The 25,402-nt window shown below is 40.3% G+C and overlaps 1 protein-coding gene across 1 annotated transcript in view; it reads right to left on the bottom strand.

The window, feature by feature from the left end:
• CACNA1I (calcium voltage-gated channel subunit alpha1 I) overlaps positions 1 to 25,402 on the bottom strand; it is a 565,240-nt gene that overhangs the window by 110,927 nt on the left and 428,911 nt on the right. The window contains exons 11-13 of the mRNA XM_075183011.1: positions 18,411 to 18,562; positions 10,887 to 11,072; positions 9,424 to 9,541 (exon numbers count right to left, since the gene is read on the bottom strand). Of these exons, the coding sequence (XP_075039112.1) occupies positions 9,424 to 9,541; positions 10,887 to 11,072; positions 18,411 to 18,562 (456 nt within the window). The remainder of the gene's footprint in view (positions 1 to 9,423; positions 9,542 to 10,886; positions 11,073 to 18,410; positions 18,563 to 25,402) is intronic.

The raw sequence follows: 25,402 nt of genomic DNA on the forward strand, positions 1-25,402 counted from the left end.
CGAGCACCCGGAGGAAACCCACTCAGACACAGGGAGAACATATAAAGTCCTCACAGATAAGGCCATGGTCAAGAATTGAACTCATGACCCCATTGCTGTAAGGCAGAAGTGCTAACCACTTAGCCACCATGCTGCCCACCCTAACCATCTTAGAACCTCATCCATGTTATGCCATTTAAAGTGAGTTTATGACAAGCTGTTGGGAAAATCTGAAACTTATGCTAAAAAAATAACAACAAGCAGTCCAGCATCAGCTAGGTCCCTTCTCTCAGCTAAATCCCGGCACCTGCTATCTACACCCACAACACTTTCCTCATCAATATCCTCAGTAGTGATCAGAATTAGTCCTGCATCCTAGTTGCTAAAGCTAGATGACACTACTATTCAGGATTCCTCAGAAGAATTTTTGAGTGTTAGTCCCACTGCTACTGCTGCTGGGGGTGGATCTTCATCCCAGAAGCAGACCAAGGAGAAGACAACTAGTAGTTTACAACAATTGACTGTTAAACAATCCTTTGCAAGAGGAAGCAAGTATGAAAGCTATCGCCCAGTTGCAAAGCAGATCACAGACGCCATAGCAGCTATGCTGGTATTAGATCTGCGTCCAATATCCACTAGTAATGCAGCTGGTTTTAGACAGTTAATTGAAGTCTTGTGTCCCCGTTACCATATTCCATCATGACAGTATTTTACTGCCACTGGCCTGGCGAATCGCCTTCAGCATGCCACATTCTGGTTACTAGTTGGTGTTTGCACAGTCGTGCGAGGAGGCGCTGAGTCTAATGCACCCCCGGTGTTCACCAGGGACCCCCGAAAAGGGGTTTGGGCTTCGCTGCAAGAGGTGCACAGGTCGCAGTTCTCCAAGTCGGCTACCAGCGTAGGAACAGAGTGGATGAAACATAGTCAATCATACCAGGTCAGAACCAACGAGCTGTGGGGTACAAAAGGAGAATCCAAAGAATAGTCAGGGACAGGCCAATATCAGGAAACTGGAGCTGGAGGCAAGGTACAAGGGAAATCCAATAGGAAGGTCAGAGGAAAGCCGGGTCAGAACAATATTAGACACAGTGCAGGCAAACGATGGAGAATGGTGAAACCAATACTCTGGCCTAGTGGTACAAGAGGCTTCCTTAAATCCACCTCGGTCTCTCCTGATAGGAGACAGAGTTGCATCAGTCAGGGACGCTGACCGCCGAGCGGAAGTGATAAAGCGTGCATAGCAACCCGAAAGTAGGGGGAAGCTACTAAGCAACGATGACACCACAGGTGGCAGGACAGACGACCGCCTCTCGCACCAGAGTCAGTGCGTAGGCGGCACCTGACACAGCTGCAGGAACAGCACCAGCATGTACCCAACTATGTTACATTTTTCCGAGGCAGGCTACTCGGTGAATCAACAGCTTCACTAAAAGGCATACAGCTGACAATGTGTTACAAAATCTAAGGGATGTCATTGCAACATGGCTTATCCCGCTTGGACTCTCCTCAGGATATGTCATTTCTGATAATGCCACCTATATTGTGAGAGCATTACAGCTGGCTGTATTCCATTGCATTCCCTGTTTTGATCACACAATAAACTTGGTGGTGCAGAGCTTTTTGAAAAATGACAGGGACGTGCAGGAGATGCTGTCTGTGGCCTGTAAAATATCTGGACATTTCCGGCATTATGCAACAGCATGTAGGAGATTGCAGCAGCTACAAGAGTAATTTAATTTGCTCTGCCACCAACTGAAGTAAGATGTGGTATCAAGGTGGAATTCCACCCTGTGTATGCTTCTGAAGATAAAGGAACAGCGAAAAGACATCCGCACTTACTCCACAAGCCATGACATTGGGAAAGGAGGGGAAATGTATTTTATTCCAGCGCATTTCGTGTTGTGCAAGGTGCTGAAACCATTCGAAGTAGTCACCTGTGAAGTGAGTTCAGATACTGCTAGCTTGAGGCAAGTGATTCCCTTAATTAGACTTTTGGAAAAGAAGCTTGAGAAACTGAAGAAGGAGCTGAAACAAAGAAATTATTCTAAGTATGATGGGCTTGTAGATCAAGTACTTTATTCGTTTTGCCAGGAACCAAGAGTTATCAAAATCTTAAAAATTGGATCACTACATTTTGGCAACTGAGCTCTTTGTTTCCAACTGACTCAGATCTCAAGAGATGCAAGGAGCTTCTGGTGAGCAAGATGACAGCTCAAGTGTTACATGACAGGACGGCATCTCATCCTTCAGTTTCTCACTCTTCTGCTTTTAGGAAAAACTTAGCTTTCCCAAGAGAACCAGGGATGATGCAGAAGACCCTGCACAACATTTTGACATCTGGTCTAGTCTAAAAGAATTGACCAAAAACCGTGACAGCTCTGCCGTAACTCCACCTGATCCTACTATCAACATCCAAAGGATGATGAGGATTATTTTAACAACAGCATAGAAATAGACATGTCAGACAGTCCCTGTACATACTGGGCCTGAGTCATTAAGGAGAGTAAAACATAAAAAAAAAGGTAACTTTGTATCTGGGCAAAACCATGTTGCATGGGAGGGGGAGGTAAATGTAAAATGTGGGGACAGATTTATAATTAGGGTAGGGCATGTCCTAGATCAACTTGAAATTTCAGTCTACAAATAAAGCTATTAAGTATTTGTGTGCTAGATGAAAAAACAGCCAGTATTTAACTTATGTGCAAAATAATAAACTGATTTGCACCCCTTGCATCATAACATGGTTTGTCCCAGAGAACATTTACTCCTTTTTTTGCCTTAATGACTCAGGCCCACTGGGTGGAAAAAATGGAGACCCATGTACCAACTCACTTTGCACTGCCTAAGCTGCTCAAACTCCAGTGTGTACTCGGAAAGAGTTATCAGCACAGTCAGGAACCTTGTCAGCAATCGTCGTAGGAGGCTACTTCCTCAAAATGTGGAAAAGATGGTGTTCATAAAAATGAACTACAATTTCCACGAGGAATGTCTTTCCTTGTCAATTACATCAAAAGTACAGAGACTTCTGTAATGGTGGATTCTAGTGGTTGTAACCCCCTGTCACTGTGTGTAGTATGAGGTGCAAAGGGTACACAGTGCACCTCCTTCTCAGGCCCTGGCTAGCTGATGGGCATGGGTGTAAATGATCAGGGGGTCCCTGCACATGCAGGTGTTTCTCTGTAGTTAGTGGGACACAGGGGATGTCACTTTGGTGCAGTGTAATGGAAGTCACAATAATTTGGGCGCCAGACCATCTCTATGATAAACTGAACTTTTATTTACACTCCTCTTCCTCCAGCACGATAATCATAATGGTTGCAGCAATATAGAAAAATATATACATCTCCTTACTCTCTCCAGCACAGTTCTTAATGAGCAATATGAATATTGTTGCAAATATCTTATTACTCCTCCTGCACAGTTCTTAATGTTATCCAGATGTTAAATAACATAAATCATAGGTCTCTTACACTCCATACTCACTGCAGATCACCCTCCTCTGCAGGGGCACTCACATGGATGCTAACAGGCAGGCAGCTTCTTCTCCATGTAGCTCTGACACACGCTGTGCACCTCTCAACTGCAGCTCATCCCTCCTCTGCGGGGATAATGTCTCCTGTGCTCTGACACTTCACTCTGTGTACTCTCAGCCTCAGGATCTGACAATACAGCTACCATGCCTCTTTTTGCTTTCCTCCTCCAGGGTCTCTTCCATGCGAAGTGTCCCCCTCTATCTTGGGTTCTCTATAGTGACATGGAGTTCTCCCCCTCATCCAGGGCACACATTCCTTGCCCTGGTGCAGTCACCATGCTCAGACAGCCAGGCAATGCTGGGGGAGCCTGGGAGCTTCCACCCCTAGTCCCCAGCTACATCTCTCCTCTCCTGTGTCTCCTCTCTCTCTCCTCGTGTCTCTCTCTCTTCTCTATTCCCCCTTAATGACAGCCCCTCCTTCCTTTCACTCAGTCTCACAGGCTGGGCTGGGTTATCACCATGGTAACCAGTTTATGTAACTTTTTATAAACTTCTAGCTTACCCTCTAGGTGACCCCTCCTGTATTCACTGAAGTGCAGGGTTTTACTAGAACACCACTAGGGGGGTGTTACATGGTGATGAATTAATATTGTGTGAGGATGATGTACACACTGATGAGGGTGAGGATGAGGCTGAGGATGACAGCAACAACTTGCCACAGTAGGGTTCATTAACAGCACTGTTAGCGTAGGTGCCTTAAGCCGATTGTTAGCTTGTTTTGTGAGGGCCCAAACAAACCAAACACTTCAGCCACAAAACTGGCACTCCTTGTCGCTGGAGTGCTTGCTTTGTTAAACTGTACATGTCCTTTTGAATATCTTACATAAAGGTGGGAGGGAGACAATTCCACCTGCTGTGTGGCAATGTTCCTAGATGTGTTATGAACTGCCGTGTGTTTGTGTAGTTGCTCTGTCGCTTAACATCCAGCCAGCTCATTGCAATCTTTGTCGGAAAGTGGATTAAAATAATATTGTGACATGTGAGGTGGTCAAAATTGACTGAAAGTGACTAGAAATTAGTGTTATTAAGGTTAATAATAATGTAGGAACAAAACAAGAGCACAATTATGTGATTTTAGCATATTTTAGCAATTTTTCTTAAAAATACAGATCCAAAACCAAAATACGCAAGGGTGGTTTTTCCAAAATCAAAACCAAAACACGAACGTTACCCAGATCCGAAAACCAAAACAAGGGTGTCAGTGAACATCTCTAATTTTTATCCACTTCTCTCTTTTGCCACCTCTATTGTAAATATATATGATGAAGAAGTCAGTTTCAGTAAATATTCTAGTAGTTTAAAATGGTCAAGGACACCTAACGATATATCTTCAGGGAGGGGAATAAAATAGAGAAGTGGAAACTTTTAGTTGGTCTTGTTTTTGCTTTTTATATATAGTTTTTATTAAACAGTCCATAAGACAAATCCGTATTTTGTGTTTTAACAACACTAGTGCCTATTTATACGTAAATGATAAGTTCACAACAGCAGGGCTGGCACCGGAAATTGCGGGGCCCAGTTCAAATGTAACAGGCATGGTCCCCTCCTTCCTCCTCTGACTCCTCCCCTTTTTTAAGTTATCCTCCATTTAACATTTGCCTTCCCCTTGTTTTCTTCAGCCATCCCCGGTTTTATCTAACACCTGCAGTAGTTTACTCACCTCTCTGCTTCTTCTTGCGGGCTCAATGTACAGCGATGTGACGTTATTAATTACATGCCGTCAAGAAGACTCTCTGCCTTGTTGAGACTCTTGCTCTCTGGGAGCTGGGTACCTCTCTCTTGACAAGATGTGAATTTGGGGGGCTGAAACTTCAGCAAACGGCGGAACACATGGGGCCCCCAACATCCCTTTATTCACCATGGAGGCCTCCTCCCACCCCTGACATCTTAGGAGCAGCTGCTGTCTAGAAATGGAGCCTGCTACATCCCTTAATTTATTGAGGAGGCCCCATACTGTTGTGCTCCTTGTGCATCCCTGATGGCAGCCCTGCGCAACATTACTCCGCTGGTATCAGATGCAAAAGCTGCAATGTTACCAGTGCTTGTATTCAGTTTCCAAGGGACATGTTTCTGCTCGCTAGGTAGTTGCAGTTATGGGAAGTTACATGTGTCACATTTGTACAGTCATGGGCAACATTTTGAGAATAACACAAGTATTGGCTTTCACAAAGTTTTCTGCTTCAGTGTTTTTAGACCTTTTTGTCAGATGTTGCTATGGTATACAGAAATAAAATTAAAAGCATTTCAAAAGTGTCAAAGACTTGCATTGGCAATTACATTAAGTTTATGCAAAGAGTCAATATTTGCAGTGTTGACCCTTCTTTTTGAAGACCTCTGCAATTCGTCCTTTAGGGGATGGTCCTGGTGCTTGCTGGACGTTCTTGGGTGCCCTGAAGCCTTCTTCATAACTATTGAACCTCTCTCCTTGAAGTTCTTGATGATCTGATAAATGGTTGATTTAAGTGCAATCTTACTAGCAACAATATCCTTGCCTGTAAAGCTCTTTTTGTGCAAAGCAATGATGACTGCACGTGTTTCCTTTGCAGATAACAATGGTTAACAGAAGAAGAAGAATGATTTTAAGCACCACCCTCCTTTTAAAGCTTCCAGTCTGTTATCCTAATTAAATCAGCATGACAGAGTGATCTCCAGCCTTGTCCTCATCAACACTCTCACCTGTGTTAACAAGAGAATCACTGACCTGATGTTAGCTGGTCCTTATGTGGCACAGCTGAAATGCAGTGGAAATGTTGTTTTTGGGATAAAGTTCATTGTCATGGCAAAGAGGGATTTTAAAATTAATTGCACTTCATCTGATCACTCTTTATGACATTCTGGAGTATATGCAAATTGCCATCATAAAAACAGAGGCAGCAGACTTTGTGAAAAATAATATTTGTGTAATTCTAAAAACCTTTGGCCATGACTGTGTGTTTGAATTGTTTTATGCTCTTTCCCACATAAAACACACCTGGAAGGTGCAAAAGGAGCCCTATTGAATGTATAGGCTGATGCCTGTTTTTAACCATCTTTTACCAACAACAATGTTAACAGCGTCAAACTGACAAACCTGCAAATTCTGGAAACTCTTGCATGCACAGACACATTGACCTGACATATTTCATCTGGGGTATATCTGCCCTCTCCAGAACTTTCTGTCTGATTTAACCCAGGCTCAATAAAAGATGTGTAAGGCCTATTGTGCATAATTCCTGAAATCTTCACATCCTACACAGCTATATGGAATGTGTATGTCTTCTACTTTAGAGAAAGGTTCTTCAGAGTCTTGCCGGTAAATCACTTTAGGGATTTGGTTCAGGTCACGTGCCATTGGTGTAAAAGTGGTCAGTGTGTTTCTCCGTTCCTAAGGACTTTCACCCACATAAGACTGTCTTGTCTATATTCATGCAAAAGTCACCATTCTGACACCTCTCCATCCACATGGTCTCATATTGGTGATTACTATTTATAAGTCGCACGCAGTGAAGTTGCTATTATCCAGATAAACACTTCCACATTATTCAAAAAATCTGCAGGTGTATCCTATTTTTGAGCTGTATTTATCTTGTATGTCCGTGTTTATGTATGTCCTGTTTTACCTAATGTGCGGTGCTGCTGAGCACTGTGGCACCTTAAAAATCTACAATAATAATTATAATAATAATAATAATAATAATAATATACTACACTAATTGTGATCTGTGTTTTATATATAATTGTAGGTTGATCACTTACTGTTTGGGAATTCTTGGAAGGATCTGATGGCATGATTTTATTTGATTTTTATTGCTACACATATTTTATTTCTTGTATCATTGAATATTATATTTCAAAAAGTATGCTTAAGCTATTTTTACTTTATTGCATCTCTTTAACTTTTATATTATTATCTGGTCCCAGGGTGATGCAGTCAGACAGACAACGCTATTTTCAGAAGCAGACAAATACCTCCCAGATTAAATGGGTTAAGGTGACATCTTTACATGTAACTGGTAAATAGGGAATTCCAATCAATAGTGCATACCAATGAATATTCTTCCAATAAATTTGGTAGCAATGACTAGTACAGCTTGATACAATTACTCCCTGTTCTCCATTCCCTTCACTGTCTGTCTGTAAGATGGTGAATTTGTTTCAATATTGGCTTATTGACATTCAAGGCCATACATAATCAGGGTCCTAGATACTTGAAGCAAATTCTGACTCCCTGTACTCCCACTCGCTCACTTTGATCTGCAGATGAAGGACTACTAACAGTACCTTGAATCTTCAATACTTTATTTGGGGTCCGAGATTTTAACTTTGTGGCTCCTACTATTTGGATCTTACTGCTTCTTACTGTCTGAGAGGCCTCCTCTCTAGAATTCTTCAAAACAGACTCAAGAATTACTAGTTTACTTAAGTAATTCTTTAATGCACCTTTTCTTCCATAATACCTGAAGCTTAGCTCTCTTTTCTGTACTCTTTTAATCTTTTATATGTTTATTTTCATTATGTGCTTTCATTCTACAAGTGTAAAATGCTTAGAATCCTACTGGGAGAAAAGCACTATATAAATAAAAGTTTTATTATTATTATTATTATTATTATTATTATTATTATTATTAGTTTCCTTAATCTTCAGCTATTATTTTCTACAACTGCAATTGTTTTGTTCTTCTTTCTAAGTTCTAACTTTGAATTTTTTTGAATATGAAATCATTTTTATGTGTGTTATATTGTACCTTTAGATATATATGCAGAACAACCTACACCCTAATGTAGTGAGCATATTAAAAGCATGTGGTTGTTGGCTGGGTGATTTTATACAAGTCATGTATGTCCAAGGTGACTTCTAATATCTGTAAAAATGTACTGTAATGGGGTATTCCTTATAATACATAAGCTTTCATTTGAATAATGAAGTGATGACATCACAATTCACCGATTATATGCAATGACATCTGATCTCATCTTTTATACAGATATTAGTCACTACATAGTTCTTACATACATTAACATTACGGGCCTGATACATTAAGGAAAGTAAAGCAAAAAAAAATGAGTATCTTTGAACCTTTGCAAAACCATGTTGCATTGGAGGGGAGGCAAATTTATAATGTGAAGGCAGGTTTATAGTTGGGGTAGGGCATGTTCTAGATCAACTTTATATTTCAGTGTACAAATAAAGCTATCAAGCATTTGTGTGCTACACGAAAAATCAGTTAGTATTTATATTATGTCCAAAATAATAAAGTAATTTGTACCCCTTGCACTGTAACATGGTTTTATCCAGGAGAAAACTTTATTTATTATAGTTTTTATTGAGTTTATTATAAATACAAAAGACAGATTTGTGAACCCTAATCAACATTGCCATACTTTGAAATTCCATTTATAAAATGCAGTTTAACTCTGCCTGAAGTGTGTGTTACTTTCCATCATTCAGAAATATGCACTGAGAGAGGAAGCAGAAATAATAGCTATATCTCTGGGGTTTTCAAAAAGTCTCCTTGGAGATCTCAGCCTGCACTAGGATTCAGGTATAAATATAAATATATACTAGAGAAGAATCCATATTTAAATATGTAGCAAATTCCTGTTGCTGCATAAATGTGTTATCTAACAGAGCAAAAAGGTATACAAATGTCTAATGTAAACTGCAGGCAAACATAATTCTTAAGCACACTAGTCAATGCCTTGTTGAATTTTCCCAGCGGCAAAACTGTAGAGAATTAATATGATAGCTGTATTAGGTAATGTTCCCAACAATGTGCTTTTTGCCTTTACTATTTCTATTTCGTGTTTCAAACTTTCAAGCTTAGCTGCGTTTGTAACGTGGCTGGGGCTTGTTTATGCAGTACATATGTACAGAAATAAGCAGGCATCTTCAGCAAAACACAAATAAACAATAATGCTAGTTAGAAACAAACCTGGAAGACTGTTACAATGGCCCACAGCAAAGAATCAAAGTTTTTCCGGTCAGGAACAGTATCTCCAGAATCTGTCCTTAGGCTGAATTTACATCCAAAGATATGCATCCCAAGAATACTGGACGGGAAAAATAAAATATATATATTGTTAAATAATTTGGTAGATTGCCATCTTCTTGATATCTTACAAGGAAAATACACCTGATTTGTAAGCAGTGTTGATTCACATACTATTTTTGTACAACTGTTTAGTAAAATATAAGGATATAAGTTGCCCATCCACACAGTGATTTGGTCACTTGAGACCAAATTGTTCTGAAACTGTGACCAACAATCAGAATCTGATGGACATCTTGACTTTTGCAAAGTCTGGTTGAATAATGAACATAATTGATGATTTGTGCTGCCATCTATTGGCCACGCTTGCTAGGCAACATCCACATTTGTTCACTCATGTGTGCCATATTGGGCACAGATGTAATTGCTTGGTCAAATGACTATATATGCTATGAACAGGCATCTCTGTCCTGCACTGGATCTTTTTTCTATAGATGTCATTCTACTTAGCAAAAAGAGACTTGCAAAACTAAAGGGTAATTGACAGCAAAAATACATGTCCAGTTCATGGCTCCTACTCTTTGCACTTTCACAGTAACTCAGGACACGATTGGCCAGGATCAATGTTATGCCCCCTAATGCCCTATTAATTATCCCAATTCTTCAATTAGCGCAACTGTTCTTAGGCTGCGTGCACATTATGCAAAATTTCTCCCGATGCGATATCCTTAACGATTTTACCAACTATTAAAAAAAAAAGTCCTGATCAGCATGTTGATTCATGTATACACACTATACACATTTTACACGATTTATCTTCAGTTCTGAGCTCTTCATCTGTCATAACCATCGGCTGAAAAGATTGTGACTCTGTAAACTCCACAGAGATCTATGGACACTGCCGGTCAAGAGTGCACATACACTGCAGAATTGAACGGCATTTTAAGTCTGGTTTAAAAATCAAATGAAATGATACAATGTGCATTGGAACAATAATTGTTCATCATTAGTACACACTAATGCAATATCAGGCTGAAAGGTTGTTTATCGTTTGATTGACCTGATAATCAGCTGAAAACACAGCAGTGTGTACCCAGCCTTATCTATTCTGCAATGTGATCTCTGTGTATTTTGTGCATGTATTTTTCCCTATAATATTCTTTTTCACTCATTTGAAAGCCAGGTATGTCCATATTCTATAGCACGATTGCCATAAATTGCTGCAAGCATACACAAACCCATGGAATGACATCAGTTGAGCACCAGGGAGAGCCAGGGATAAAAAAATTAACATCCTGTTCTTAATCTAAGTCAGTTTGCAGGATAGTTCACAAATAAGATTAATGATGGGTTTAGTATACAGTAGAAGTCAAATTGATGTCACCTAATCTCCCAAGTTCTCTCACCTAAAGATGAAGATGAAGAGCATGAGAAGCATGCAGAATGTAGCCACATTGTCCATTGTCTTCATTAGGACCACCAGCTGCCGCCTCAGCGCCGGCATAAACCGCACAAGCTTCAGCACCCTCAGGAGGCGAAAGGTTCTCAAAACTGACAGCCCACCATCATTCTGCCCTATAATCTCCCAGACACTGGGGAATAGATGCCAGCAGTTATTAGGAGCAATTAGCAGAAAATGTGACGAGCAGACTGGAATAAAAATCAATATATATTCTTTAGGTTTTAACTCTCTCTTAAATTCTGGTAGGATGATATACTAACTCAGTAATTACAGTTATTTCAAAACCATTGAGCGAAAAAAGAAAGATATTTTAGCAATGGACAATTAAACATGCTGTAGTTATTAATAATGTTGGGGAATATGAATTGTAAATGATTATTATAGAGTAAAAAAAGACTTAATGACTTCTAGTAATCCATATTTCATAGCTGAAAACTCTGTTATTAAACATGATTTCGTATAGATTTGAGTGATCCTGTTCTGTGTGTGAAAACATCTAATTACAGTAAGTGGCAGAAGGAGAAAGATGAAGGAAGATAGAGCAAAGGATGGCAACAAGAAAGTAACACAGTACATACCAATGCTAAAAATTGCTAAAGTGGACAAATGAAGGAGAATAGATAAAACTCTACACCAGTAAATATGGTAACAAAGAGCCAATGAAAACATGTTCAAGTCATCATACAGGTGAAATCACTTTCAGGGAACTCATTTTTATTGGCTATAGGAGAACAGGTGTGGCAGATTTATAGTTGTAGATGCCCATTCCCCCTCCTTTGTAACTAGTGCACCTTTATTTGTTTTTAGTGCTGCTATACACGGGTGAGTCTTCCTAAGGTGCAGTGATGTAACATAGTCATCAATCCTTATTTTTGGTGCACATATGAGGCCCAAAAAAGGGACACCAATTGTGCACTTAATAACATGGTTAAAGAGAGGTGTATAAGGACAGAAAAATGTGACCTCTAAAAATCTACCTCTGATCTCTCGTCTCTGGTAACCACCTCTCACTCCAGCCTACAAGACTTCTCCCGTACTGCTCCCCACTTATGGAATTTCCTACCACGCTCAATCAGACTTTCCCACAGCCTACAAATCTTTAGACGCTCTTTGAAAACCAATCTCTTTTTAAGAGGTGACCTTATCCTCTATAGCACTATTCACACTAATGCACCCTTACAACTGTCCCAATCTCCAATCTGAGCCACACTTGCTCCTCTTATTTCAGCTGTGCCCTCTTCCACTTAGACTGTAAGCTCTCTAATGATCAGGGTCCTTCATACCCTTTGTTTTCATGTCTGCGTTTATATTGTCTACCTTGTATGTCAAAGATTTGTGTATGTCCTGTTTTCCCTACAGTATGGCACTGTGGTCCCTAACAAATCTACGATAATAATAATAAGGGTTGCATTTCCTTTTGTGCTTTGCTTCGTTCACCTGGCATTGAATGGATCAGAAATGCACTTCAGATGGGCTTGTTTTACTTCTATGAGATATGCAAGGACATATAAATGGGCATTTGAGGCACTGCAGGAAAAATGCATGATGCAACAAATAGAAAATATATTGGACGTTTGATCTATGTTCTGTCCTGCCTTCTCCCTCAGTTGTCCCAAACATCCATAAGCTATATTTAGAAACATATATGCACAGGCAAACTGTGCAAAATAAAAGCTGCTGAAAATGAATGGGCAAAATGCCTAATATTTATAAAAAAACTGGTACTGACAGTCTTTATAAATGCCCCCCAAGTGGGCACCATGGTCTTTTTCAATATCCGACCAGATATGGAAAAAGTGCCAGTCGCTTTGAAATATTTTTCTGTGGTTTCATCCCTTTTAGATAGCTCACTGCTTTTTGACATGGCAAGATGCATGGGGTAAATGTAAATATCTTGCAATATAGGTTTGTGTTATTATTGCAAAATATTTTTTTTACTGCCAATCACTCTTATAAATGTCCCTTCATGTGTATGTTCCTAGTGCTCATTATGATCATAGTGCAAAGCCTTTCTGTGGTGCATTTGTGCTCTATTCAACACCAGGTGAACTATCTTTGTATCCATCTATCTACGTAGCATAATTGTCACAAGGAAGAGGACTACTTTCCCTAAGGCAATGATAGGCAACCCGATACACTTCATTGGGAGCATGGGCGGCCCTCTACTCTTCAAAAGTGCCGCATATTACCTTTAATCTTAATAAGATAAAATAATACATGTAATCGAACAAAGAGACACCTACTGTGCATCCGGAAAGTATTCACAGCGCTTCAGTTTTTCCACATTTTATTATGTTACAACCTTATTCCAAAATGGAATAAAATCCATTTTCCCTCAAAATTCTGCACACAATACCCCGTAATGACAACGTAAAAAAACTTTTTGGAGATTTTTGAAAATTTATTAAAAATAAAAAACTAAGAAGTCACATGTACATAAGTATTCACAGCCTTTGCCATGAAGCTCAAAATTGAGCTCAGGTGCATCCTGTTTCCAATGATCATCCTTGAAATGTTCCTACAGCTTATTTAGAGTCCACCTGTGGTAAATTCAGTTGCAAAGGCACACACCTGTCTCTATAAGGTCCCACACGTGACAGTGCATGTCAGAGCACAAACCAAGAATGAAGTCAAAGGAATTGTCTGTAGACCTCCGAGACAGGATTGTATCGAGGCACAAATCTGGGGAAGGGTACAGAAAAATATCTGTTTCTTTGAAGGTCCCAATGAACACAGTGGCCTCCATCATCCATAAATGGAAGAAGTTCGTAACAACCAGGACTCTTCCTAGAGCTGGCCAGCCGTCTAAACTGAGCTATCGGTGGCGAAGGGACCTAGTCAGGGAAGTGACCAAGAACCCAATGGTCACTCTGTCAGAGCTACAACATTCCTCTGTGGAGAGAGGAGAACCTTCCAGAAGGACAACCATTTCTGCAGCAATCCACCAATCAGGCCTGTATGGTAGAGTGCCCAGACGGTAGCCACTCCTTAGTAAATAGCACATAGCATGCCGCCTGAAGTTTGCCAAAATGCACCTGAAGGACTCTCAGACCATGAGAAACAAAATTCTCTGATCTGATAAGACAAAGATTGAACTCCAAAAACATATTAGCAGGTAAATTGGCTGCTATCAAATTGACCCTAGTTTCACCCTGTCTGTCTGTCTGTCTGTCTGTGAGTGTGTGTCTATATTAGGGAATTTAGACTGTAAGCTCCAATGGGGCAGGGACTCATGTGAATGAGTTCTCTGTACAGCGCTGCGGAATTAGTGGTGCTATATAAATAAATGATGATGAACTCTTCGGCGTGAATGCCAGGCGTTATGTTTGGAGGAAAACAGGCACCGCTCATCACCAGGCCAATACCATCCCTACAGTTAAGCATGGTGGTGACAGCATCATGCTGTGGGGATGTTTTTCAGCAGCAGGAACTGGGAGACTAGTCAGGATAGAGGGAAGATGATTACAGCAATGTACAGAGACATATTAGATGAAAACCTGCTCCAGAGCGCTCTTGACCTCAGACCGGGGCGACGGTTCATCTTTCAGCAGGACAACGAGCCTAAGCACACAGCCAAGATATCAAAAGAGTGGCTTCAGGACAACTCTGTGAATGTTCTTGAGTGGCCCAGCCAGACTTGAATCCGATTGAACATCTCTGGAGAGATATGAAAATGGCTGTGTACCGACGCTTCCCATCCAATCTGATGGAGCTTGAGAGGTACTGGAAAGAGGAATGGACGAAACTTCCCAAAGATAGGTGTGCCGAGTTTGTGGCATCATATTCAAAAAGACTTAAGGCTGTAATTGCTGCCAAAGGAGTATCAACAAAGAAGTGAGCAAAGGATGTGAATACTTATGTACATGTGATTTCCTAGTTTTTTATTTTTAATTCATTTGCAAAAATCTCAAAAAAAACTTTTTTCACATTGTCATTATGGGGTATTGTGTGTAGGATTTTGAGGGGAAAAAAGGAATTTATTCCATTTTTGGAATAAGGCTGTAACATAACAAAATGTGGAAAAAGAGAAGATCTGTGAATACTTTCCGGATGCACTGTATCTGTAATAACACATCAGCAGGCATTTCAAACAAGTGTTACCAGCTATAACAAACACATGTGACCATAAAGCAGGAAAGAACAGGGATCCGAAGGTGAAGGCTCGGAGGGCTGCATGCCGTCTTTGGGCCTTCTGTTGCCCATCACTGCCCTAAGGTATCTGTCTGCCCTTATTTTGGTGTGCCACGGTGTAAATAAAATAAATGCCCCCTAATGTGTCCAGAACTGATTCACACGGTGTCACTCACCGGACTGTGAGTGCCATTTCTCCTGTGTTCAGGAACCGTGGCCGTCCGCCATCCTGAGGGTCTGCGCATGTGCAGCCCTTATTAAACCTTCAGTACCTGTTGCTTTTAATTGATTGGATGATCAGGCAACCCTCCCTATTTAAACCACCTGTGATCATTACCTGGTTGCCTGATCTTGGAGTCTCATTCCCCATGAGCCTCTGAAGGTGTTCCTGTGTTTCCTCGTGTATTCAGCTCCAGCTGATTCCCGTCTACTACGTTTGTGGTTTCCAGACCACTTCAACTCTCCTGTGTTCATCGTGCCTGCACTCAGCTGATTCCTATCTGCTACTGCTGCCGGATTCCAGTCCGCCTCAATTCCCCTGTGTTCATCGTGCCTGCACTCAGCTGATTCCTATCTGCTACTGCTGCCGGATTGCAGTCCGCCTCAACTCTCCTGTGTTCATCGTGTCAGCTCTCCACTGATTCCTATCTGCTTCTACTACCGGATTCCAGACCGCCTCTACTCTCCCATGTTCAGCGTGTCTTCCCTCCGCTGCCTCCGCTACTACTGCCGGATACCAGACAGCCTCAACTCTCCCGTGTTCATCATGTTTCCAGTTTTACTTACTACTGCTTCCTGAGTATTGCTCCGTTTATACTGGTTACCTGCCGTGCGCTGCACCAACCTGATTACCGCTTTCATCCTCCAGTGGTTTCTCCTCCTGCCGGCGTTCAGCCGTTCAGGTATCCCTGCACGTCTCACTGACAGCCTGCTCTCCTGAACCGCGGTATGCATACCTTCCATTGACTTTGCTTTTGTATCGCATATCAGTCTGGACTGTGTTGTGTTCATCTCCGGAGTCTTCTATCTACTGAAGCTATTGTGACTATTGACTTTGTGTTCTATTACCTGGATCGCTCTAGTGACTTTGTATACTTCAAGCAGCGCTTGTCAGTTATTATTGTATTGTGGATATCATCGTGGGATCAAGTTCTGTGTGCCCCGTGTATCCTCTGCATTACATTCATCTCCTCGTGTCCCTCCTCACATATATATAGCAGGGGTACAACTTGCTGACGCAGACCACTGACTTCTGTTTCCCTGTGACACCAGTTTCTAGTATCCTCTCACATAAGCAGTGGTACAACTTGCTGTACGCAGACCACTGACTTCCCCGTTACCTACTTGCACCTGGAATCCATTCCTTCACTATAGACAGTGGTACAACTTGCTATACGCAGACCACTGACTCTCACTACCTCCTCGCTACTCCTGGACATTCCTCCTCACTATAGCAGTGGTACAACTTGCTGTACGCAGACCACTGACTCTCCTCACGTTTACTTGTCCATCTGGTTCCTCGTGTACATTCATCTACTCATTACCAGTTGCTTCTAGTCATAGACTTTCTTTGAGCATTCTCTCACCATCTGCTCATGCTCCTGTTCCGTTGTCACCCTGCTACCAGAGAACCATAGTACCAGCTATATTACTCTGGTAAGTACATCATCTGGTGATATCCTGGGCAAAGACTCCTAGTGCCCGTGACACACGGTATATTTTAGCTTTTGGCACTAGTGGGAAAAACATTTATGTGATCCTTATGTAATGCCTTTTTCTACATTGCTCGTTTTATTTTCCTTTCAATAAATGTGTTTTTATTGTTCCGGTAAAACGCGATGCTTATCTTCCGTAAAAAGAGTCATGCAGTATTGCCTATCATTATATGAATGTTTGCTGTAGCAATCCCAAAGATCATAAAAAATGTAATCTTAAAATATTAATAATAATAAGTGCAAAATACTTTAAAACAAACTGCTGGAGACATTAATTTAGAGTGTTTCCATCTCTCTAAAAGCACATTATGCAAACGCATGTAAGTCCTCCTTCATTTCAAATTAACTAGCTGTAGTAGAGGGATCACAAATAAATCCACAACAAAAACTTAAATAGAAAACTTTACCCTAACATACAGCAAGAAGTGGGCATGGTCAACATAAAGTAATTAGCGCACTGCAAAATAAAAATCTAATACAGCAACACTTTTTAAGCAGGCTTTGCCTTAGTTGGATAACACATATTGTGCTTGTATTATTCATTTGTCTGTATGTAATAAATAAATAGGTCATTTCCACTTGCATCGAGATATTACTTGGTTTAAAATTGTTTAAAATCAAGGCCCAATCAATCAAAACACACCTTCATATGGGGATCGCCTCATATAAGCAGTTTGTAAATGTTTGAAGATAGCAGCTGGCTCCATATTTTCTACACTAAGGATATGTTCTTTCTTAGCGTATAGAAGTTGAACCAAATATTCAATACCCAAGAGGTTATGTCACTACCCACTAATTTCCCTTAGCGCTGATCAATCAGGAAATGGAAGAGTTAAAGCTTAATGTAATGACAGCGACGATGAAGGCCTATTTTGAGAATCTGCTGTTTAATGCAACCCCATGCAACAGATTTTCCTTAACTTAAGTTTTAAAACCATTCTTTCTAGATTGATTTTAAGTTTGTTATCTACCAATATTAAAGCAGATGCTCCTTCAAAACATTATGTGGAGATTGTTAGGTTAAAATAAAACAATGAGATTTGCTTTTCAAGTGGAGTGTCATTGTCACAAGCTCATCCTGTTAGAAACAAGCCTATCGACAGGAATATAGAGCTTAGAGAAATGGGATGGCTGAATACATTGGCGAGTCCATCCTTAATAAACCAAATAAGCAAATCTCAGGGATTTTTTATTATTATCACTCACTGAACTCCGTGTAATACTAAGAGGTATATTTACTAAACTGCGGTTTTGAAAAAGTGGAGATATTGCCTATAGCAGACAGCTAGAATCTGATTAGTTGCTATAGGCAATATCTTCACTTTTTGAAACCCGCAGTTTAGTAAATATAATCCTAAATCTTTTGAGTTTTGGATTGAGTCACCCTTTAATGTTTACCTGTCGCCTACACACAATGGAGGCAGTAAATGTATGGGGTACACCAATAATCACAAAAACTCAGCATATCAATTCATTAGATAGGAGTGGCATACTGAAACATGAGACATTTCAGAGACATGTACACCTAACTGATTATATCTCTACTATAGCTATTAGCATTACTCCTAAACATTATAGTAGTTCTACCTGCAAACGAGTAAATGAAGGGTAAAATCAGTTACCTTATAATGACAATGATACCATCAAATATGTTATATGGGTTTCGGAGATAGTCAAACAGGCCGAAGGCTGAGAGTTTCAGCATCATTTCCAGAGCAAACATACTGGTGAAGACAATGTTACTGATTTCCAGGATATTGGTGAGTTCTTCTGGCTGTTGGAAAAGCAGAATATGTTACAGCAATTAGGAATCATGTCTACTGTAACAGCAGCGAAATACCCTGCACCTATCTCTCTTCTATCATTATCCACTTGTCAAAACATCACAAGCTCTCGTTCATGGTAGATAGGGTTTGTTCTTTTTAGTCAGCAAATTAAAAAAAAGGTGGATCTGCAAAATTACAGGAAATTTTTCTAATGTAAGAACTGGAGTTACACTAAGTGCCTCTTGTTGATTGGCATCATAAAGCAGGTGTACAGGTACCTAATAAAGTGGCCATTGAGTATGTGTGTGTGTGTGTGTGTATATATATATATATATATATATATATATATATATATATACACACACATACACACAATACTGTGCAAATGTTTTAGGCAGGTGTGGAAAAAATGCTGCAAAGTAAGAGTGCTTTCAAAAAGCATGTGCTAATAGTTTATTTTAATCACTCAACAAAATGAAAGGTGAATGAACAGATGAGACATCTAAATCAAATCAATATCTTCATTGTAAAGAAGAACAAGGAGTCCTGGAAGTGATGATATGGCTCCCACAGAGCCCTGATCTCAACCTCCTCGAGTCTGTCTGGGGTTACATGAAGAGACAGAAGGATTTGTGCAAGCCTACATCCGCAGAATATTTGTGGTTAGTTCTCCAAGATGTCTGGAACAACCTCCCTGTGCCGAGTTCCTTCAGAAACGGTGTGCAAGTGTACCTAGAAAAACTGATGCATTGATGCTGTTGTGAAGGCAAAGGGCGGTCACACGAAATATTGGTTTGATTCAGATTTCTCTTCTATTCATTCATTCATTGCACTTTGTTAATTGTTAAAAATAAACTACTAACACTTCTATTTGTGAAAGCATTCTTACTTTGCAGCATTTTTTCCACAACCGCCTAAAACTTATGCACAGTACTACACATATATATATATATATAGTGAAAGGGGCACAGTTCAGGTGATGCACACACGAACACCTTCTTGCCTTTACTTTGCTTTTTATTGTCAGGATGGCAATGTCATTCATAGCATAAAGTTTGCACAAACTTTCCTTGTGACCCTAACACTAGAATAACAGCTCCCTAGACAATGGGCACCGACTGACGTCGGTCATACACATAACAGCACAGACAGCTTTAAATAATTTACACTCCTCCCACTGCACTAGCTTGATAGACAGATGACAGTCCCACCTGCCTTAAAAAAGTGTTCCCTGCAGCTGTTCTGTTTTCATTAGCCTTAGTGCAGACAAACCCTGTCAGCCTGCAGCAAGCTTGGTACTTTTCTGCATCCTAGCAACGGAAATCAAGGCAAAACATTATCGTCGCTTAGTCGAATCTCGCAGGTTTAGGATTCTGCAAGTACCTCCCTCCACCAGAGATCTGGCGTCATTGCTCAGGCAAAGGCAGGAGGGGTAGCAGTGTTCTTGTCACTCTCCAGTCTCCAGTGACATTGCTGAGTGCCATTGCTCATACAGAAACAGAAGGGATAGCAGTGTTCTTGTCACTCTCCAGTCTCCAGTGACATTGCTGATTGCCATTGCTCACACAGAAACAGAAGAGGAGTGTTCTTGTCACTCTCCAGTCTCCAGTGCCATTGCTCACACAGATACAGGAGGGGTAGCAGTGTTCTTGTCACTTTCCAGTCTTCAGTGCCATTGCTCACACAGAAACAGTATTATTAGATTGTCAATTCACATGGTGGACAGTATGATTAGGTAGACTATTCAAATGTAGGCAGTATGCTATAGGGCTATGGATTTGGTTAAGGACAGGTTTAAGGACAGTGATAGGGATAGGGACAGGTCTAGGGATAGGGAAAGGGACAGATCTAGGGACAGGGTTAGGGACAGTGATATGGATAGGGATAGGGACAGGTCTAGGGATAGGGATAGGGACAGGTCTACGGATAGGCATAGTGACAGGGATACGGACAGGATAAGGGACAGTGATATGGACAGGGACAGGGTTAGGGACAGGGTTAGTGACAGGTCTAGAGATAAGGACAGGGTTAGCGTTAGGGATAATACTGTCTACATTAGAATTGTCAACCTAATAAATACTGTCTACATTTCAATTGTTGTCCTAGTAATACTGCTGATGTCTTTATATTGTCGACTTTATAATCTTGTCTTGTCTGTTTCCCATCAATCAAGTTTTGGCAATCCAAAATAAGCGTCGGTGGGAGGATTGAAGGACAATTCCATCTTGCACCACTTTTCTTTTCTGCCACTGCTGTATGGCAATGTTCAATAGATGTGCTATAAACTGCCATGTGTTTGTATCGTTCTCTGTCCCTTAGAATCCATGTAGCTCGCTACTGTCTTTGGCCTAAACTGGATGAAATAATATTGCTACCTGTGTGGTGGTCAAATTTGACTGGAAATGACTGGAAATGAATGTTATTAAGGTTAATAATAATGTATGAACAAAAAAAGAACCAAATTATTTGATTTTAGCATTTTTGAGCAATTTTTGCAAAACAAAATCCAGAACCAAAACCAATACACTTCAGGGTGGTTTTGGCAAAACTAAAACTAAAACCAAAACCAAAAACACGAAGCTAATACAGATCCAAAACCAAAACCAAAACCAAAACACGGGGGTCAGTGAACATTCCTACTTTTTCTATTATTTTGTCACACATAGGTCCTCCACCTGTATCTCTTTAACTTAGGTGCATTACTCTTTTTGCAGCTGTTCCTTGCAGATTGCCAGCTAAATAACTAACTACTCTTTTAGAAGGCTATATATATATATATATATATATATATATATAATTATGTATATATGTCAATATATACGTGTATATTGTGATAAAGTACGGCATTCACTGGATTCTCACTAAGGTTTGCTGAACCATTTCCCTGTTTATTAGCAGTTGTCAGGATGGCTAAAGAGTTTCAGCGATGGTACAGCAGTCATATCCAGCAAAAGTATCCCACCACCTACATCTGGCTAAAGATTAGTTCCCTGACTACTAGCCAACCACTTACTGGCATCGGTGGTCCCGCCCACAAATACAAACAGTGTCTTTATCCTCCACTTAAGCACTAGAAACAAATCACAGCAAAACAAATCAATTACACCCATGTGGAACATCTGTGTGTGTATGTGCTGAAAGAGGATCCCAGAGAAAATGTAACCCTGCCTGCAGGCTGCTGCTGCAGACTAGCTGTGTTTTTACCTATTTTCTTATAGGGAACTGTGACAAATATGCCTCTTTTCCACATACCCTTCCCCTTAGCGTCGCCAACCTCGGTGACGCTGACACTGCGGAGAGAGCATCTTGGCAAGAAAGGATGTCTGCATTTTTGTGCAGACTCCCTGGCCTATGCTCCACTGTGAAGTGGCAGGGCTGCAGCGCTAGGAACCTCCTAGGTACCCGGGCATTCACTTCCTTATTTCTTTGCATCCATTTCAGTGGTGCATGGTCAGTGACCAAGGTGAATTCTCTACCCAGGAGGTAGTACCTGAGAGCCTTAGTGGCCCATTTGATGGCTAGGTACTATATACACCACACACATGCATAGTGGTCAAAGTGGAAATTTAGAAGCAATGTTATGGAGATTTAGAAGTTGCGGTATGGAAATGTATGTTAATGGAATTTAATAGTTTTACAATGAAGGCAGTGGGATTATGGCATATTAACTAAATTTAGGCAATTGTAAACAAAGTACAATAGGAGGAACTATTTACAAAGTTAACAAATTTAGCAACAAATTGGATTAGGTTCCTTTTTTAACCCTAGTGATGCAAGGTGCAGGTGATGCCCATTCTTGGACTAGAGCTGGGATAAATTTATCAAACTGAGAGATTGAAAAAGGGGAGATGTTGCCTATAGCAACCAATAAGATTCTAGCGGACATTTTGCAGAATATACTAAAACAATGATAACTAGAATCTGATTGGTTGCTATAGGTAAAATCTCACTTTTTCAAACCAGCAGCTTGATAAATTTAAGCCTTGATGTCTATTTGCCTGGTTCTGAATTACAGTTTATTCTTAATGTTGCTGTAGATTTGCCACCAAGTTCTCTAGTACATATAAAAACATAAATACAAACAAAGTTTTGCCATGTTCTATGTAATTCTTACTTTTTAAATGTTGTTGGAGATCTGCGATTGGTGTCATATTGATAATTAAAGCGCTAGTTGCTACTGTATAGTAATAATTCCAACCCAGCACCTACAGTGATGTATATGCCTCTGTGCAATGACTAGTAGTAGTTGAGGCTTTCCAAAATACATACATTAGCTCACGTTTGAGTATTGGAGGATGATACTTGGCTTCTGCAGAGTGGACAGAAGGTATATTGAAAGTATAGCTATTTAATACAATTTGATGACAGCTATAGAACACCTTAACAATTGTCATTTGTGGTGGTGAGGTGTAAAAATCAAATCTTTATCCTCTAAAATGACAGTTCATTCCTTTAAGTAGATATTACAACTAAAAAGCAAGAGGAAAGTGTAAATAAATCATTATGTCATGTATTGCAATTTCTCACTTTATAGTCCCTACTGTAACACGTATATGAGTTTCAAGGGCAAAACCATTACAGGTCTGGATAAAGCATTTATGTTTTATTGACAAACGATCAGGTAAAACATTACCTCCCGACTAACATCAACATTAATGTGGTGGAAAGTATATGAACAAGAGCAAGTTAATGTGGATCTTGACATTGATACAATGTAATATCTATCCAAATAAAATGTAATGCCAAAAATTATACATAAAGAACTTCCGAATTTTTCTTACAAGATTCTTCAAAATGTACAAGGACTTGGAGAATAGGTCGTCACTAAAATATAATGTTATAAATTATATTCTCACGTTAATTATAACATTACATTGTTTCCTATTAGCTATTCATCCATGTAACACATAGGATTTGGTGAATATTTTATTCAGTTTTACCTAGACAGATTTTATACATTACCCTGTAGCTTCACAGTAAACTATTATATGACAATATTATAAATTATATACAAGCAGCCCTAGAGGTACAGAGGGTAATGAAATAGTTGAAGGAGAAATTAAGGTAAGAGAGTCCTGCTCATGAAAGCTTACATCTTAAGGGAAGAGGAAGACAGAAATAGGTTGGTACAGTGAGGGAGTGGAGGTAAAAGTTGAAGCAAAAGAGTTCGGAGGAAAGCTGATAGGCATGAATAAAGAAATGAGTTTGCAGGGCATGCTTGAAGTCCAAAAGAGTAGAGGATAACCTGATAGGGTGTAAGAGATCATTTCACAGGTGGGGAGCTGCCTGCACAAAGTCCTGGAGGCGGAAGTGGGATGAGGTAATCAGTGTGGTAATTAGGCGGTGGTCGAGGGGATGGGCAGGAGTTGGGTAGACCAGAAAGAAGGAGGTTACAGTAATCAAGGCAAGAGATTACAAGGGAGGGAACAATAGTTTTGGTGGTTTCCATGGTGAGAATCAGCCGAATCTTGGATATAGTTGGAATCAGCAGGAGAGGATCTGAATTTGAGGTTTGAAGGAGAAGGAGAAGTCAAGAATAACCCCTAGACAGCGGAATTGAGGGACAGAAAAGAGAACAGTGTTATCAACAGAAATAGAAGAGTGGGGGCGGGGACGATTATTTCCATCTTAGAAATATTAAGTTTAAGAAATTCCTGGGACATCCAAGAGGAGATAGCCAAGAGATAGCAAGAGACACAAGACATAAAGGGAAGTGGAGAGGTTAGGGGAGGAAAGATAGATTTGGGTGTAATCAGCATATTTGAGCAAGAGCAAGGGGCCAAGAACTGATCCTTGAACTGATTCTTGAGGAACTATGACAGTTAAGTGAAGAGGGGGAAGGTGGAGTCGGGTGTAAAGACTGAAAAGGTTGGAGAGGTAAGAGGAAAACCAGGAGAGAACAGTGTTTCAAAGGCCTATAGCAGGGTTTCCCAAACCCAGTCCTCAGGGCTCCCTAACAGTGCAGGTTTTCCGGATCACATGTGACATAATTAGGAACACCTGTGGATCTGTTACAATGTGTCAGTCAGTAATGAATACACCTGTGCTCCAGCAAGGAGATATGGAAAACCTGCACTATTAGGGAGCCCTGAGGACTGGGTTTGGGAAACCCTTGCCTATAGAATGGCGTGTTTGCAAAAGGATGAAGTTGCCAAAGGTATCAAAGGCCCTAATGCTAATGATTTAAGTACTACTAGCTGGAGGGGTCAATCAGCTAATCAGAATTAGCTAGCTAGTGCCGCTGATATCTATCATCATTATTGTTTATCTTTGCTCCAGCATTCCAGTACCCGCAAGAGATATGTCTCCTGACAGGTGTATCTGCATCTTTGTTCAGGTCTACTTGAGTCGCAATTACTTGGGCTGTGCTTGCCCTCCTATTTCCTCTCCCAGAGTTGTTAGTGCTATAAGCTCCATAATCTGTTTATGGATGCATGTGTCTCTTTGATGCTTATGTGCTTATGGGCAGTACGGAAGTGTGTATTTTATGCAAAAGCACAGAGGTAGATTAAACTCTCCATGTGCCCCATTATGTATAAAAATAACTGATAAAGATAAGTACTAAAATATATATTCTCATGATTCTTAATTGAGAGCAAATTATTTCAGCATGTCATTACAGCTTTTAGTCACAGTTACACCTTAGCATTACAAATAAGACAAGTAGTGAATAGCACTGACACAAGTCATGCTTTGATATATGCCTAAAATTTAGTTTTAGGAAAACTTATTTTTTTCTGCATTGTATTTTTCCTTTATCAGTAGAACACACACTTTAGGTGATTTTGCCAAAGACAAGAAGTGCTATATTCTGAACATTTATGCTTGGGGTTTAAGTCACAGTAGGG

This window comes from Mixophyes fleayi, chromosome 8, assembly GCF_038048845.1.
Source record: "Mixophyes fleayi isolate aMixFle1 chromosome 8, aMixFle1.hap1, whole genome shotgun sequence".
In the NCBI taxonomy this organism is placed as follows: Eukaryota; Metazoa; Chordata; class Amphibia; order Anura; family Limnodynastidae; genus Mixophyes; species Mixophyes fleayi.